Raw genomic sequence first — 14560 nt, 5'->3', positions numbered from 1 at the left:
GAAGGACCACAACAATAACTTCTGGCAACAGCAACTTGCAATAGCAGGGATTTGTCAAAAGGTAACCAAAAACATCAGTTTAACAAGGATCTATGTAAAGCATTCATTGCAAGCAATATTCCTCTTCACAAACTTACAAAACCTGTCCTCAAAGATTTGCTGCGGAATTATTGCTTAAATCAAAATATACCAGATGAATCAACATTGCGTAAAAACTGCATTCCGACAATTTACGTAAATGTTCTGGAAGAAGTATGCAATGAACTCAAGGACAGCATCATCTGGATTTTAGTTGGTGAAACTACAGACACTTGCAGCCATTACATTGCAAATTTAATTGTTTGTGCTTCCTATTTAATGTCTTGCAAAGAACTTGAAAAAGTAACTCATTTTACAATCACCAGATTTGTGAATGAGGATATTAGAAAAATATTTCCAGAATCTCCTGCAGATGAAAGGGTGTTCATGTTTATCTCAGATGCTGCTCCGTATATGATCAAACAGGAAAAGCCCTCAGAGTATTTTATCCCAATTTGATTCATGTGATGTGCTTTGCCCAGTACATTGCCTTGCTGAAGAAGTACATTCCACGGACAAAGAAAGAAAGTGTTTCTAAAGGCTGCGTTGAAGCTGTGTCATTTTACAATGAACGTTTTGAGGCCATTAATGGGGTAGTAAACTACTTAGGCAGTGCAGAGGCTTTGGCAGTTTGCCAGTGCAAGGAAGCTTTTAATGATTCTGGTATTAAAAAAGACATTACTGCGATTAGCACTCATTTTTCCCATATACCTGCAAGTACTAAAAAGCTTTAAACTCAAGGTTTGGCGTTGAATGAATCTGTTCAGTTAATGAATAAAATAATTCTAGTGAACTCATCTTTGCCAGAGGTATTCCCAAGAAAACTTAAAGAAAAGTTTGAAAACATTTTAAACAATAACCGAGGCTTTGAACCCTTGTGCCAAATCGATAGTTTTATTAATGGGATGGGTAAACTTTTTAACCAGAAGCAATAAGTACCAACATAGCACCCAAATTCAGATACTGCCCAGCTACCTCAGTTGATGTAGAACAGTCCTCTTCTGCTTATAAAAATGTTTTGAGTGATCGAAGACACAATCTTACCACTGAACATTTGGAACAGTACTAGGTCGCTTATGTTTACAATAGTAGAAAAATGTGAATTAAATTGTAAATGATGCTTTGGTCCAATAGTATTAGTTAAAAGTTAATGCTGTTCAAAAAAATTCATGATTGTATGTTGTTTTTTAAATATAATATTACAGAGTTTTTGAGCGGGCCCTCTGCATGCAGTATATCTCGAAGTTGCTCCAGTACATATCAATTGTTTCGCTGCGAGTCGCTCACATCACATCTGCTTGTTAGCAACAAAAATAGCAAAGAATGGACAATTCTTGAAATGTGGTATGCGTCCCCATTTTGAAAATTTTTAGAAAATAATCTCAGGAAGGACCCCTTCCTAACCTCTACCAGAAAGTATTCAGAAAATGATATCAGCATTCTAAATGTAGCGCTTTTTCACATGGCCGGTGTTCTCCCTCAAAATTGATATGCACAGGTTCAACTTTGAGATATAATGCACATAGTAACTACCATGTTTTTATTATTATTTGATCTTGCATATTTCGCCACTTTTCATGCATTTTTAAGGTTTTTATTATGCATATAATCTGGCCTGTAGTGATGAAATTGGTGGCTTGAACAGTAAATTTTTTTGAAGTTGTATGCAGTATTACACTGTCAGTTGCAAAGCATATGGAGATTTTATATATTACTGCAAAGTATGTGGGTTAAGTTAAAGTGCATGTCTGAAATGATTTTTTGATTTGAAACCTGCTATTGGTGACATTCTGAATGAAAAAGGAGAGCATGAACAAAAATTAGAAAATCTGGAATGGATTGCAGACCACATATTTTAAGTAGACTTGACTGCCCACTCCTCATAGTAAGATATTGCCAGGTGAGAAACAACTTAATTCTGATTTGATAGGGATTTATTTAAAAAGAAAATCTCATTATGGAAGAGACAAATTCTAACAAAAAACACTCCCAAAGCTCACTATAATTTTACAGAATTCTTTGTGGCAGTCAAAGAATTACAAGGATAATTTTCTACACACTTTGAGGACACTGCCAATCTTACATCTATTTGTGAGCAGCTTTTTTTGAGACTGCTTGCCATTTCAGTTGAAAGTGCAGATGAAATTGATCGATCTACAGTGTAAGTCCAGTTTAAAAGACAAATACTTTTATGTTAAAACTGTCCAGGAGTTTTACGTTGTTTTCCTTGGGAAGAGTTTCCACATTTCCATAATGGGGTTGCAAACATGATACAATACTTCGATTAAAATATGTGTGTGAAAGGCTTTTGTTTTATTTATGAAACTAGATAAGTTAGTATTACAAGGCAACCTGACAGGCAAAAATGTGCAAAACTGTCTGCACGTCACCAGTTTCTACCAGATAAAAATTTTGTTTTGTTTGTGATTTGTGTTGTTGATAAATATGAAACCATGCAGGCTGTCTGTTGTTCCTTGCATAACTGCATTGTCATTTAAATGTGGTGCATTCACAGTTTACCCTTTACTCCATCCTCCTTCCTCCTTCCTCCTCCTCCTCCTCCTCCTCCTCCTCCTCCTCCTCCCCCCCCCACTCCTCCTCCTCCTCCTCCCCCCCCCCCACTCCACCTCCCCCCCCCCTTCCCTCCCCTGTAGACTGTGTGGTGTGGTAGTGGTGGGAAGTGTGCAGCCAGGCAAGAGAGCTCTGCACATAAGAGAGCTCTGCACATGTGCAAGAGCACTGCATGTGTACAGAATTCTTGGCTGTTCCTGCTCTACTATATGGAGCTAACCAGCATTTCAATGTTTCACCTTAAGACTAGCTATTACTTGTTCAAAAAACAACACAATATCAGCTGTTTCAAAAATTTTGAGTGTCATTTAAATCTGTGGCGGAAATATTTCATTTGTACCCTGATAATTGAAATTCTGTAATTCATTATTGTGAAATATATTTTATGGCAGCCCCACATCAGAGGCTGTTCCATAAGTAATGATGACTATGTCAACAGAATGTAAAAAACTCTAAACTTTCTTCCTTTCATGCGATTACAAAATGTTACAAAAGTCCAGTTGTTTGGAATCCAGTCTTATTTCATAATTTATTTATCCGTCAGCCACGTTCCAGTTGCTCCTGATACAGTATCCACTTAAACAGGCACTATGTTTCTGTGTAATGTTCTCGATTTTCTTGTGTGAAAGCTTAAGGTATACCCTGATTTTTAACTGATCTCTCTTCTTTCAGATAATGAACAACTGGCACGTTCAGGTACAAATTGTCTGGAGAATCTAGTCAATTCTAATGGTTTGAAGTTCTCGGATTCCACATGGGAGAAGACTTGCCAGTGTATGCTGGACATATTTAACTGCACTATACCCCATGCTCTTTTAAGCTGGAGACCAGAAGATGCACACGAGGGCAAAGAGTCTGATATGGATATTATTACGGTAACATGCTAATATGATTTTCTTTTTTTTTTTTTTTTTTTTTTTTAATTTCATTTACTGCAAGCAAGCAAATAAATAAATCCCTAATAAAAACTTTACAGTTGGTATGAGGATCAAATATGGGCTGTTGGCAAGTAAAAAATATTTCCTTCTCACTGTATCTCAAGTGAACAATGTAGGAAAAGACAGTTGCTACTTACCATAAAGAAGACATGTTAAGTTGCAGACAGGCACAATCATTATAAGACAACATTAAGCTTTGGGATACAACCATAATCAGTTAAAGATACACACAACATTCATACACACAAGCAAGTACACCTCATGCACACATGATGTCAAACTCCAGCATCTTGGAGTTGGCCATCATGTGTGCATGAGGTGTACTTGTTTGTGTATATGAATGGTTGTGTGTGTGTGTGTGTGTGTGTGTGTGTGTGTGTGTGTGTTACTGATGAAAGCAGTGGCCCAAAGCTTTATTTTTTAATTGTGCTTGCCTGCAACTCAACGTGTCTTCTTTATGGTAAGCAGCAATCTGTCTTTTCCTACATTGTTGATATTCCTACCTGGAGTTTCCATTGTTTGATTATACCTCAACAGAAACACATAAGACTAATGTTGATAATACTCTAATTGCTTCCTTTTTTCCTTGAATGTACTAATACCTTTGTTTTTATATAGCTGTATTCCCCCTGGGATATTTGTAATTGTCATATTTGTTATATAGTAATAAATTTGTAGAAGATGTAGAAATGAGAAATTTTTTCAAAATAAAATTCAGCCATCAGTTGCAAATATATTTTTAATACAAAATGTACTTCTTACACTTCACATAAACATTTTTAATATCCCTAATGTTATAGGCTTCAGAAGATGACAAATTAATTTGTCAAAACCGGTTAAATGTATTAAAGATATATTTGCAACTGATGACTGAATTTTATTCTGAAAAATATATACTACAGTTGCTGAAAATTACGGCCCTGAATAAAGTAAGAAATGAGATGCATAACTGCAACGTACTGAATATAGTGGGACAGCAACTCATTTTTAGATTGTGATGCAAAAAGAGACAACCAGAGTTGCAATTAAAATTGATGTTTATTTAGTCGGTGACAGGTTTCAGGCTACGCCCATTCTAAAACCAACCAATGTTTGTAAAGTAAAATATCCACCAATGTTTGCGAAATAAAATGTCCATCAAATTGGCAGTAAACAAAGTTCTTACATGTGCGAATGGTCCCAACTGTGTTTATTAACAAACATTATAGTTGGAGTCATAACCATACACTGTGTGATCAAAAGTATCCAGACACCCCCAAAAAATACGTTTTTCATATTAGGTGCATTATGCTGCCAGGTATTCCATATCAGTGACCTCAGTTGTCATTAGACATCGTGAAAGAGCAGAATGGAACTCCGCGGAACTGACAGACTTTGAACGTGGTCAGGTGGTTGGGTGTCACTATTGTCTCATATGCCGGTACGCGAGATCTCCACACTCTTAAACATTTATAGGTCCACTGTTTCTGATGTGATAGTGAAGTGGAAACATGAAGGGACATGTACAGCACAAAAGTTTTACAGGCCGACTTCGTCTGTTGACTGACAGAGACCGCCAACAGTTGAAGAGGGTCGTAACATTTAATTTGCAGACATCTATCCAGACCATCAAACAGGAATCCAAACTCCATCAGGATCCATTGCAAATGCTAAGACAGTTAGGTGGGAGGTAAGAAAACTTGGATTTCATGGTTGAGCAGCTGCCATAAGCCACACATCACACTGGTAAATGCCGAACATTGCCTCACTTGGTGTAAGGAGCATAAACATTGGATGATAGAACAGTGGAAAAATGTTGTGTGGAGTGACAAATCATGGCACAAAGTGTAGCGATCCGATGACAGGGTGTGGGTATGGCGAATGCCCAGTGAACGTCATCTGTCAGCGTGTGTAGTGCCAACAGTAAAATTCTGAGGCTGTGGTGTTATGGTTTGGTCATGTTTTTCATGGAGGGGGGCCTACACCCCTTGTTGATTTCCGTGACACTGTCACAACACAGGCCTACATTGATGTTTTAAGCACCTTCTTGCTTCCCACTGTTGAAGAGCAATTTGGGGATGGCAATGGCATCTTTCAACCATGATCGAGCACCTGTTTCATAATACACGGCCTGTGGTGGAGTGGTTACACCACAATAACATCCCTATAATGGACTGGCCTGCACAGAGTCCTGACCAGAATTCTATAGAACACCTTTGGGATGTTTTGGAATGCCGATTCGTGCCAAGCCTCACCAACTGACATCAATACGCTCCTTAGTGCAGCACTCCATGAAGAATGGGGTTACCATTCCCCAATAAAACTTCCAACATCTGACTGAATGTATGCCTGTGAGAGTGGAAGCTGTTATCAGAGCTAAGGGTGAGCCAATACCACATTGAATTCCAGCATTACAGATGGAGGGTGCCACGAACATGTAAGTCATTTTTCAACCATGTTATCTGGATACTTTTGATCACATAGTGTGTGTACACACTTCATTTACGGCTATTTTGACAAACAATTTACGTGGCAAACATTGATTGGTTTGAGAGTGGTCTTATTCCAAAACCGGTCACCAACTTAATGAACACCCATTTTAGTTGCAACTCTGAGTGTCCGTTTTTTTGCAAAAATAAGAGGTTGTTTGTGATGAGGTGTTATAAATTTTTGACAGAAGAAGACTCATCTGATTTCTGGGATAATATCATCACTACATTATCAATCAAGGCACAAATGGATAAATGTGAAAATTATTGAATAATATGTTGCGTTATCAGGAGAAAGAAAACTGGCGTTTCTACGGATCGGAGCGTGGAATGTCAGATCACTTAATCGGGCAGGTAGGTTAGAAAATTTAAAAAGGGAGATGGATAGGTTAAAGTTAGATATAGTGGGAATTAGTGAAGTTCGGTGGCAGGAGGAACAAGACAAAATCAAATAGGGGGTAATGCAGGAGTAGGCTTAATAATGAATAAAAAAATAGGAGTGCGGGTTAGCTACTACAAACAGCATAGTGAACGCATTATTGTGGCCAAGATAGACACAAAGCCCATGCCTACTACAGTAGTACAAGTTTATATGCCAACTAGCTCTGCAGATGATGAAGAAATAGATGAAATGTATGACGAGATAAAAGAAATTATTCAGGTAGTGAAGGGAGACGAAAATTTAATAGTGATGGGTGACTGGAATTCGTCAGTAGGAAAAGGGAGAGAAGGAAACATAGTAGGTGAGTATGGATTGGGGGGAAGGAATGAAAGAGGAAGCCGCCTTGTAGAATTTTGCACAGAGCATAACTTAATCATAGCTAACACTTGGTTCAAGAATCATGAAAGGAGGCTGTATACATGGAAGAAGCCTGGAGATACTGACAGGTTTCAGATAGATTATATAATGGTAAGACAGAGATTTAGGAACCAGGTATTAAATTGTAAGACATTTCCTGGGGCAGATGTAGATTCTGACCACAATCTATTGGTCATGAACTGCAGATTGAAACTGAAGAAACTGCAAAAAGGTGGGAATTTAAGGAGATGGGACCTGGATAAACTGAAAGAACCAGAGGTTACAGAGAGTTTCAGGGAGAGCATTAGGGAACAATTGACAGGAATGGGGGAAAGAAATACAGTAGAAGAAGAATGGGTAGCTCTGAGGGATGAAGTGGTGAAGGCAGCAGACGATCAAGTAGGTAAAAAGACGCGGGCTAATAGAAATCCTTGGGTAACAGAAGAAATATTGAATTTAATTGATGAAAGGAGAAAATATAAAAATGCAGTAAATGAAGCAGGCAAAAAGGAATATAAACGTCTCAAAAATGAAATCGACAGGAAGTGCAAAATGGCTAAGCAGGGATGGCTAGAGGACAAGTGTAAGGATGTAGAGGCTTGTCTCACTAGGGGTAAGATAGATACTGCCTACAGGAAAATTAAAGAGACCTTTGGAGCGAAGAGAACCACTTGTATGAATATCAAGAGCTCAGATGGCAACCCAGTTCTAAGCAAAGAAGGGAAAGCAGAAAGGTGGAAGGAGTATATAGAGGGTGTATACGAGGGCGATGTACTTGAGGACAATATTATGGAAATGGAAGAGGATGTAGATGAAGATGAAATGGGAGATAAGATACTGCGTGAAGAGTTTGACAGAGCACTGAAAGACCTGAGTCAAAACAAGGCCCCGGGAGTAGACAACATTCCATTAGAACTACTGATGGCCTCAGGAGAGCCAGTCATGACAAAACTCTACCATCTGGTGAGCACGATGTATGAGACAGGCGAAATACCCTCAGACTTTAAGAAGAATATAATAATTCCAATCCCAAAGAAAGCAGGTGTTGACAGATGTGAAAGTTGCCGAACTATCAGTTTAATAAGTCACAGCTGCAAAATACTAACGCGAATTCTTTACAGACGAATGGAAAAACTGGTAGAAGCCGACCTCGGGGAAGATCAGTTTGGATTCCGTAGAAATGTTGGAACACGTGAGGCAATACTGACCTTACGACTTATCTTGGAAGAAAGATTAAGAAAAGGCAAACCTACGTTTCTAGCATTTGTAGACTTAGAGAAAGCTTTTGACAATGTTGACTGGAATACTCTCTTTCAAATTCTGAAGGTGGCAGGGGTAAAATACAGGGAGCGAAAGGCTATTTACAATTTGTACAGAAACCAGATGGCAGTTATAAGAGTTGAGGGGCATGAAAGGGAAGCAGTGGTTGGGAAAGGAGTGAGACAGGGTTGTAGCCTCTCCCCGATGTTATTCAATCTGTATATTGAGCAAGCAGTAAAGGAAACAAAAGAAAAACTCGGAGTAGGTATTAAAATTCATGGAGAAGAAGTAAAAACTTTGAGGTTCGCCGATGACATTGTAATTCTGTCAGAGACAGCAAAGGACTTGGAAGAGCAGTTGAACGGAATGGACAGTGTCTTGAAAGGTGGATATAAGATGAACATCAACAAAAGCAAAACGAGGATAATGGAATGTAGTCAAATTAAGTCGGGTGATGCTGAGGGCATTAGATTAGGAAATGAGACACTTAAAGTAGTAAAGGAGTTTTGCTATTTAGGGAGTTAAATAACCGATGATGGTCGAAGTAGAGAGGATATAAAATGTAGACTGGCAATGGCAAGGAAAGTGTTTCTCAAGAAGAGAAATTTATTAACTTCGAATATAGATTTAGGTGTCAGGAAGTCGTTTCTGAAAGTATTTGTATGGAGTTTAGCCATGTATGGAAGTGAGACATGGACGATAACTAGTTTGGACAAGAAGAGAATAGAAGCTTTCGAAATGTGGTGCTACAGAAGAATGCTGAAGATAAGATGGGTTGATCACGTAACTAATGAGGAGGTATTGAATAGGATTGGGGAGAAGAGAAGTTTGTGGCACAACTTGACTAGAAGAAGGGATCGGTTGGTAGGACATGTTCTGAGGCATCGAGGGATCACAAATTTAGCATTGGAGGGCAGCGTGGAGGGTAAAAATCGTAGAGGGAGACCAAGAGATCAATACACTAAGCAGATTCAGAAGGATGTAGGTTGCAGTAGGTACTGGTAGATGAAGAAGCTTGCACAGGATAGAGTAGCATGGAGAGCTGCATCAAACCAGTCTCAGGACTGAAGACCACAACAACAACAACAACAACAACAACAACAACAACAATGTTGCGTTGCTTAAATTTGTAAATTTCTGACCAGCTTAATGTTCAGAAGAAAGGAAAGTAAATGCAATAGACATAAATTTGTTTAGCATCAGATTGAATAAGTGTACTAGAAAAGCAGCTGTTATTTTGCACTTAGTAATGGAATGTAAGAAAATGCAGTAACAGATCATTGTGATGCTCTTCAAAAGTCCATGACTAAATTGTGTATACACAAAAGCCATTCTAAATAGAAAGTGATTTTTGGGCTTGTAGTTGGTAGCTTCTGCAAAAATAAGATAATATGCAGTAGGCATTCTATGTATTTGAAAAATAAATGCCTTTGTTATGCCAAAAACTGAAGTAATTCATGCAGTAAAAAGACAAACCACATTTTGAAATGTGCAGACTTAATGTTTTCTTTAAAGACACAATGGAAACTAGAGTAACAAGTTTAGGTTTTGGAGGAACATTCTAACCCGGGAACGAAGCTGCAGATGCCGCGGCCAAGGCTGCGGTCCTCCAGCCTCGGACAGCTTCTTGTTGTGTCCCTTCGTCCGATTTTAGCAGGGTCATTTGTCGGCGCGTTGTGTCGCTGTGGCATGCCGATTGGGCTGCACTTACCGACAACAAGCTTCGGGCCTTAAAACCTCTTCCCGTGGCTTGGACGTCCTCCTCACGCCCTTCTCGGCGGGAGGAGGTCGTTTTAGCAAGGTTAAGGATTGGACACTGCCGGTTCAGCCATCGCCATCCGCTGACGGCTGCGCCGGCGCCGTTCTGCCCATGTGGGCACTTGCTGACGGTTAGACACATTTTAATGTCCTGTCCAGATCTTAACACACTGCGCCTCGATCTTCACCTGCCAAATACTTTCGATGCCATTTTAGCGGATGACCCACGAGCAGCTGCTAGTGTTCTTCGTTTTATCAATTTGACAAACCTCGCTAAGGACATTTGATGATGCTGTTTTTTAATCCTATGCCTGTCAGTCTGTCTTTTATCGTGTTTTCCCTTTTAGTTGTTGTTGTCAACTTGTGCCTCGCGGTGCATTCTTAGAGTAGTCAGGGCGCTAATGACCATTGAAGTTGTGCGCCCTAAAACCACAAAAAAAAAAAAAAAAAAAAAAAAAAAAAAAAAAAAAAAAAAAAAAAAAAAAACATTCTAACCCATTGTCTTCTACAATGTCATCTATTCTCTTATCGACACCCAAATATCTGAATTGATGTAATACTATCAACAAAAAGACAAGATGCAATGTTGACATAGGACTTGTATTGAGGGCAACTGATGTTCAAATCCCCATTTCAATGTCCAGTCTTAGGTTTTCTGTGGTTTCTCTAAACTGTTTAAGGCAAATGCTGGGATAGTCCCTTTGAAAGGTAATGATCATTTTCATTTTTTATCCTTCTTCTGTATGAATTTTTGCTCCATCTCTAATGACATTGTTGTTGCCAGGACAATAGATTGTAAATTTTTTTCTTCGTATTATCATCTTCAATTGGAATATAATTATGAAGGTGAACATCATCTAGTTTTTCACAGACTGCCTGCCAGACTTCACATAAAAATTCCAAATGATACACACACTCGTTTAAAAAAAAAGATCTTTCAGAAACAGGTTTAGATTACTTGAGGTGCTAGTGCACAAGATTCAGCTAAAATAAAACTCATTATATTCAGTAGATTTAGAAGCCTCACTGACACTGACACATCAACATATTATGGAAGATACTTTCAATAAAATTGTTTTGTCACTTTTAAGATTCCTGGATCCTTGCACAATATGTTCATGTACATATTTGGAGGAAGGAAAGCAAGTACATTGTTTTGTAATATAACATCTTTTAGGTGGCCAGCACATTTGTCTACAGGAAACAATCTCATGATTTTCTTTGATTATTTACAAAGAGTAATTATAAACTTCTAATTATCACCTCAGAAAAATAAAACTGCAACCATGAAACTTTGTGATGGGTTAGTCCTCCTCTACAGATTCACATTACACTGCAACAAATTTTTCCTAATGACTGGTTATTGGGCAGGGAAGTCTGTATTTTGGCTGTTCAGGAAATGTTCTATCTCAAAAATGAGCTTGTCATCATGATGGAAATGCCCAACACACATTGGGTGGGGGAGGTCAAATTTAATAGACCCAAAAGCAACATGTCACTCGGTTCGCTGCAGATTGAGCTGGGGACCATATCGTGCAGCAAATACACCCCCTTTGTCAGATTCCCACAATGCTTTATCTTGACTGCACCTGTAACCATGTCAGAACGTTTCGGCAGTACGCTTCTGGATGGTTGCTTCTTACAAGCATAATCTGTTAGCATTGTACCATAACAGCCCCCCTGCTCCCCCCCCCCCCCCCCAAAAAAAAAAAAAAAAAATAAATAAATAAATAAACTTAGCTTGTTCAGTTATGGTTGGAGCTTCACCTGTTTTGTTGGTGTTCAATCCATTTGTTTCTACAGTTTGCTTTGTGCCTGTGTCTGGGGTATCACAGTCATACACTACACTGAGCACTTATCCACAGTGATTATGGGGCTAACAAAGTCATCTGTGTTGGTGCGACACATGCCAACATTTCCGCAGCTGCCCATGTTCAGTGGGCTTTCTAAATGGGTGTGAGCAGTTGCAGAACATAGCCAACATCGAGATATGGTCTGCCACTTCATTCTTTGTCATTTAGACTTGTTTAGTGTAATGGAAGCATCACTGTGACCTAGCCACTGTGTCACATGATTATGCGTCTTTCCCATACATTTCCACGAACTCGGCAGTAATTGTAGTATTGTTCCTCCTCAAATAAGAAGACGAATTAATGTGTGATACTGCACTTTCTCAGTGAGGTACACCATTTTGCTGTGGCACCTCCAATGACATGCTGTGGAACTGTAGTGCAGGGATTTCAAAGTGCACCAGGACTGCAGACGTATACCGGCAAACAAATTTTTACTTTTTACTTTGACTACTCCCCGTATGATGAAATACATTGTCACATGACTGAACTCCTGTCATCTCAGCTTGTTGATTCATTTGCTTGCATGGCTGTTCATTCAAGCTTTTGAAGAAACAAGAAATTGTTGCTTTGTGTATGATTAGAAGCTCCAGATTCCTTGTGCTATCAGTATTTGTGTAACTAGCTAACTTTGTCTTTGCTGTGCTTCCCACCACGTAAAGTTTTATTTGTACTGTGTGGAATTTTTAAGACATGACTGGAAAACATTCCTAATTGAAGCATCATTTCTTCATGCACTAATGTTATTTTTTTCCACATGTTTGGCATCCAGATTAATTGCTTTTCTCTGTCATTGTGTGACTCTTTGAACTGTAGTGTTTCATCAAAAGATAATTACGATCTGATCAGGGATTTCAATAGACAGATCATCTTACATAGACATTCAATCTCTTGATACTGTTACAGATACACTGATTAGACAAAAGTCATGGGATATCTTCTAATATTGTCAGACTTCCTTTTGCCTGGCATAGTGCAGAAACACGATGTGGCATGGGCTCAATAAGTCGTCAGAAGTTCCCTACAGAAATAATAAGCCATGCTGCCTCTGTAGCCGTCCATAATTGCGAAATTGTGCCTTGCAGTATTTTCTTCACGAACTGACCTCTCAATTATGTCCCATAAATGTCCGATAGGATTCATGTCGGGTGATTTAGGTGACCAAATCATTTGCTCGAACTTTCCAAAATATTCTTCAAACCAATCACACAGTTGTGGCATGGTGATATGGCACATTGACAGCTACAAAAATTCCATTGTTTGGGAACAAGAAGTGCATGAATGGCTGTAAATGGTCTCCAAGCAGCCATTTCCAGTCAATGGTTGGTACAGATGGACCGGATGTGTACAGATGTGTAAAAAGAGCCCACACCATTATGGAGCCACCACCAGCTTTCACAGTGCCTTGTTGATAACTTGAGTCCATGCCTTCATGGGGATCTGTGCCACACTCAGACACTGCCATCAGCTCTTACCAACTGAAATCGGGACTCATCTGACCAAGCCACAGGTGCTGCAGGAACTGTCATTCTGTTAGCAAAGGCACCTGTGTCGGTCATCTGCTGCCGTAGCCCATTAATGCCAAATTTTGACACACTGTCCTAACAGATATGTTCGTCATATGTCCCACACACAACTCTAAGCAAATGCCGCTATATTGGGTCATTAAGTGAACGCTATCAGCCACTGTGTTGTTCGTGGTGAGAGGTAGTGCCTGAAATTTGTTATTGGCACTGTCGTGACACTGTGGATCTCAATTTTCAAAATGGAATGTGTCAATGCCCTTTGTGCAGTCATAATCACATCAGAAACCTTTTCACATGAACCACCTGAGTACAAATGATAGTTCCACCAATGCACTGCCCTTTTATACCTAGTGTATGCGATACTACCACCATCTGTATATGTCCATATTGCTATCCCATGACTTCTGTCGCCTCAGTGTATATCTATCCTCTCTCTTGCATTCAGTTTACAGTTATCATTTCCCACCAAAGTTGAGCTCATATATGTTGGTCTTACTGAGAGTTTGTCCCAGTGCAATAGTTGTGTGATGCCAACTGGCAAAGCTGTCACACTGTGGCTCTCTCTGTTCCACCTCAGGTGAGGTGTTAACATTTGATGGTCGTAGTAAGTAGGAATTTTAGTACATTTGTTGGCTAGCTTTAGGCTTCATAACCTCCTTGGTTTCTGTTGATCTCTTCTGCTATTGTCTGTGGGGCTTCTGTGCCTATAAATTATATTGCGTGGGTCAATCTAGTCACTTATAATGTGTCATCAGCTACACTGTTTTTAACTTTTTATGTGCTCAGTACATACAGCCTGCTAGCATGTGATTAGTGCAGGTTACTATCAGGTAATTGTCCACAACAGATAAAGAAAATCTCTTGCTGCAAACACAAAAACTGCTCCACAGTGACTCTAGCAAGAGGGTAGTAGCACGAGTTTGATGAGGGGGAGGGGGGGGTGGAGAGGAGTATAATTCTGTACTAACTGAATCAGATTTAAGCATTGTTCGTTGTGGAATGATTTTCAAAGTGGGTGAGGATCTTTTTCCCTGGAATGTCCTGAGATAGGGAACCTTTAATGAAAAATGGCCTGAGCCAGAATTGTCTGAGAAATCCAAACACACATTTCACTTGTTTTTCATTTACTTGTACAGAAATGATGGGGCGATCTGATTTATTCTTCCAGTCTGGGCTCAGTATTCTATATACCTTCAAAGTTATTGGATGTGCTTCACAATTTAAATAAAGTGGGTTCAGACTCTGGAGCCATACTAATGACAGTGACACAAGATTCTGGATGTATTTTCACATTTTCTGATGCAAATGTGTA

General features: G+C 39.3%; 1 protein-coding gene across 1 annotated transcript in view; it reads left to right on the top strand.

Annotated features, from left to right (window-relative positions):
* The window catches only part of LOC126174966 (brefeldin A-inhibited guanine nucleotide-exchange protein 1), a 264490-nt gene that overhangs the window by 225107 nt on the left and 24823 nt on the right, over window positions 1-14560 (top strand). The window contains exon 25 of the mRNA XM_049921435.1: window positions 3322-3524. Coding sequence (XP_049777392.1) covers window positions 3322-3524 — 203 coding nt within the window. The remainder of the gene's footprint in view (window positions 1-3321; window positions 3525-14560) is intronic.

This window comes from Schistocerca cancellata, chromosome 3, assembly GCF_023864275.1.
Source record: "Schistocerca cancellata isolate TAMUIC-IGC-003103 chromosome 3, iqSchCanc2.1, whole genome shotgun sequence".
Classification (NCBI taxonomy): Eukaryota; Metazoa; Arthropoda; class Insecta; order Orthoptera; family Acrididae; genus Schistocerca; species Schistocerca cancellata.
Note: the sequence above shows the minus strand (reverse complement) of the source record. Positions and strands in the feature narration are given on the sequence as shown.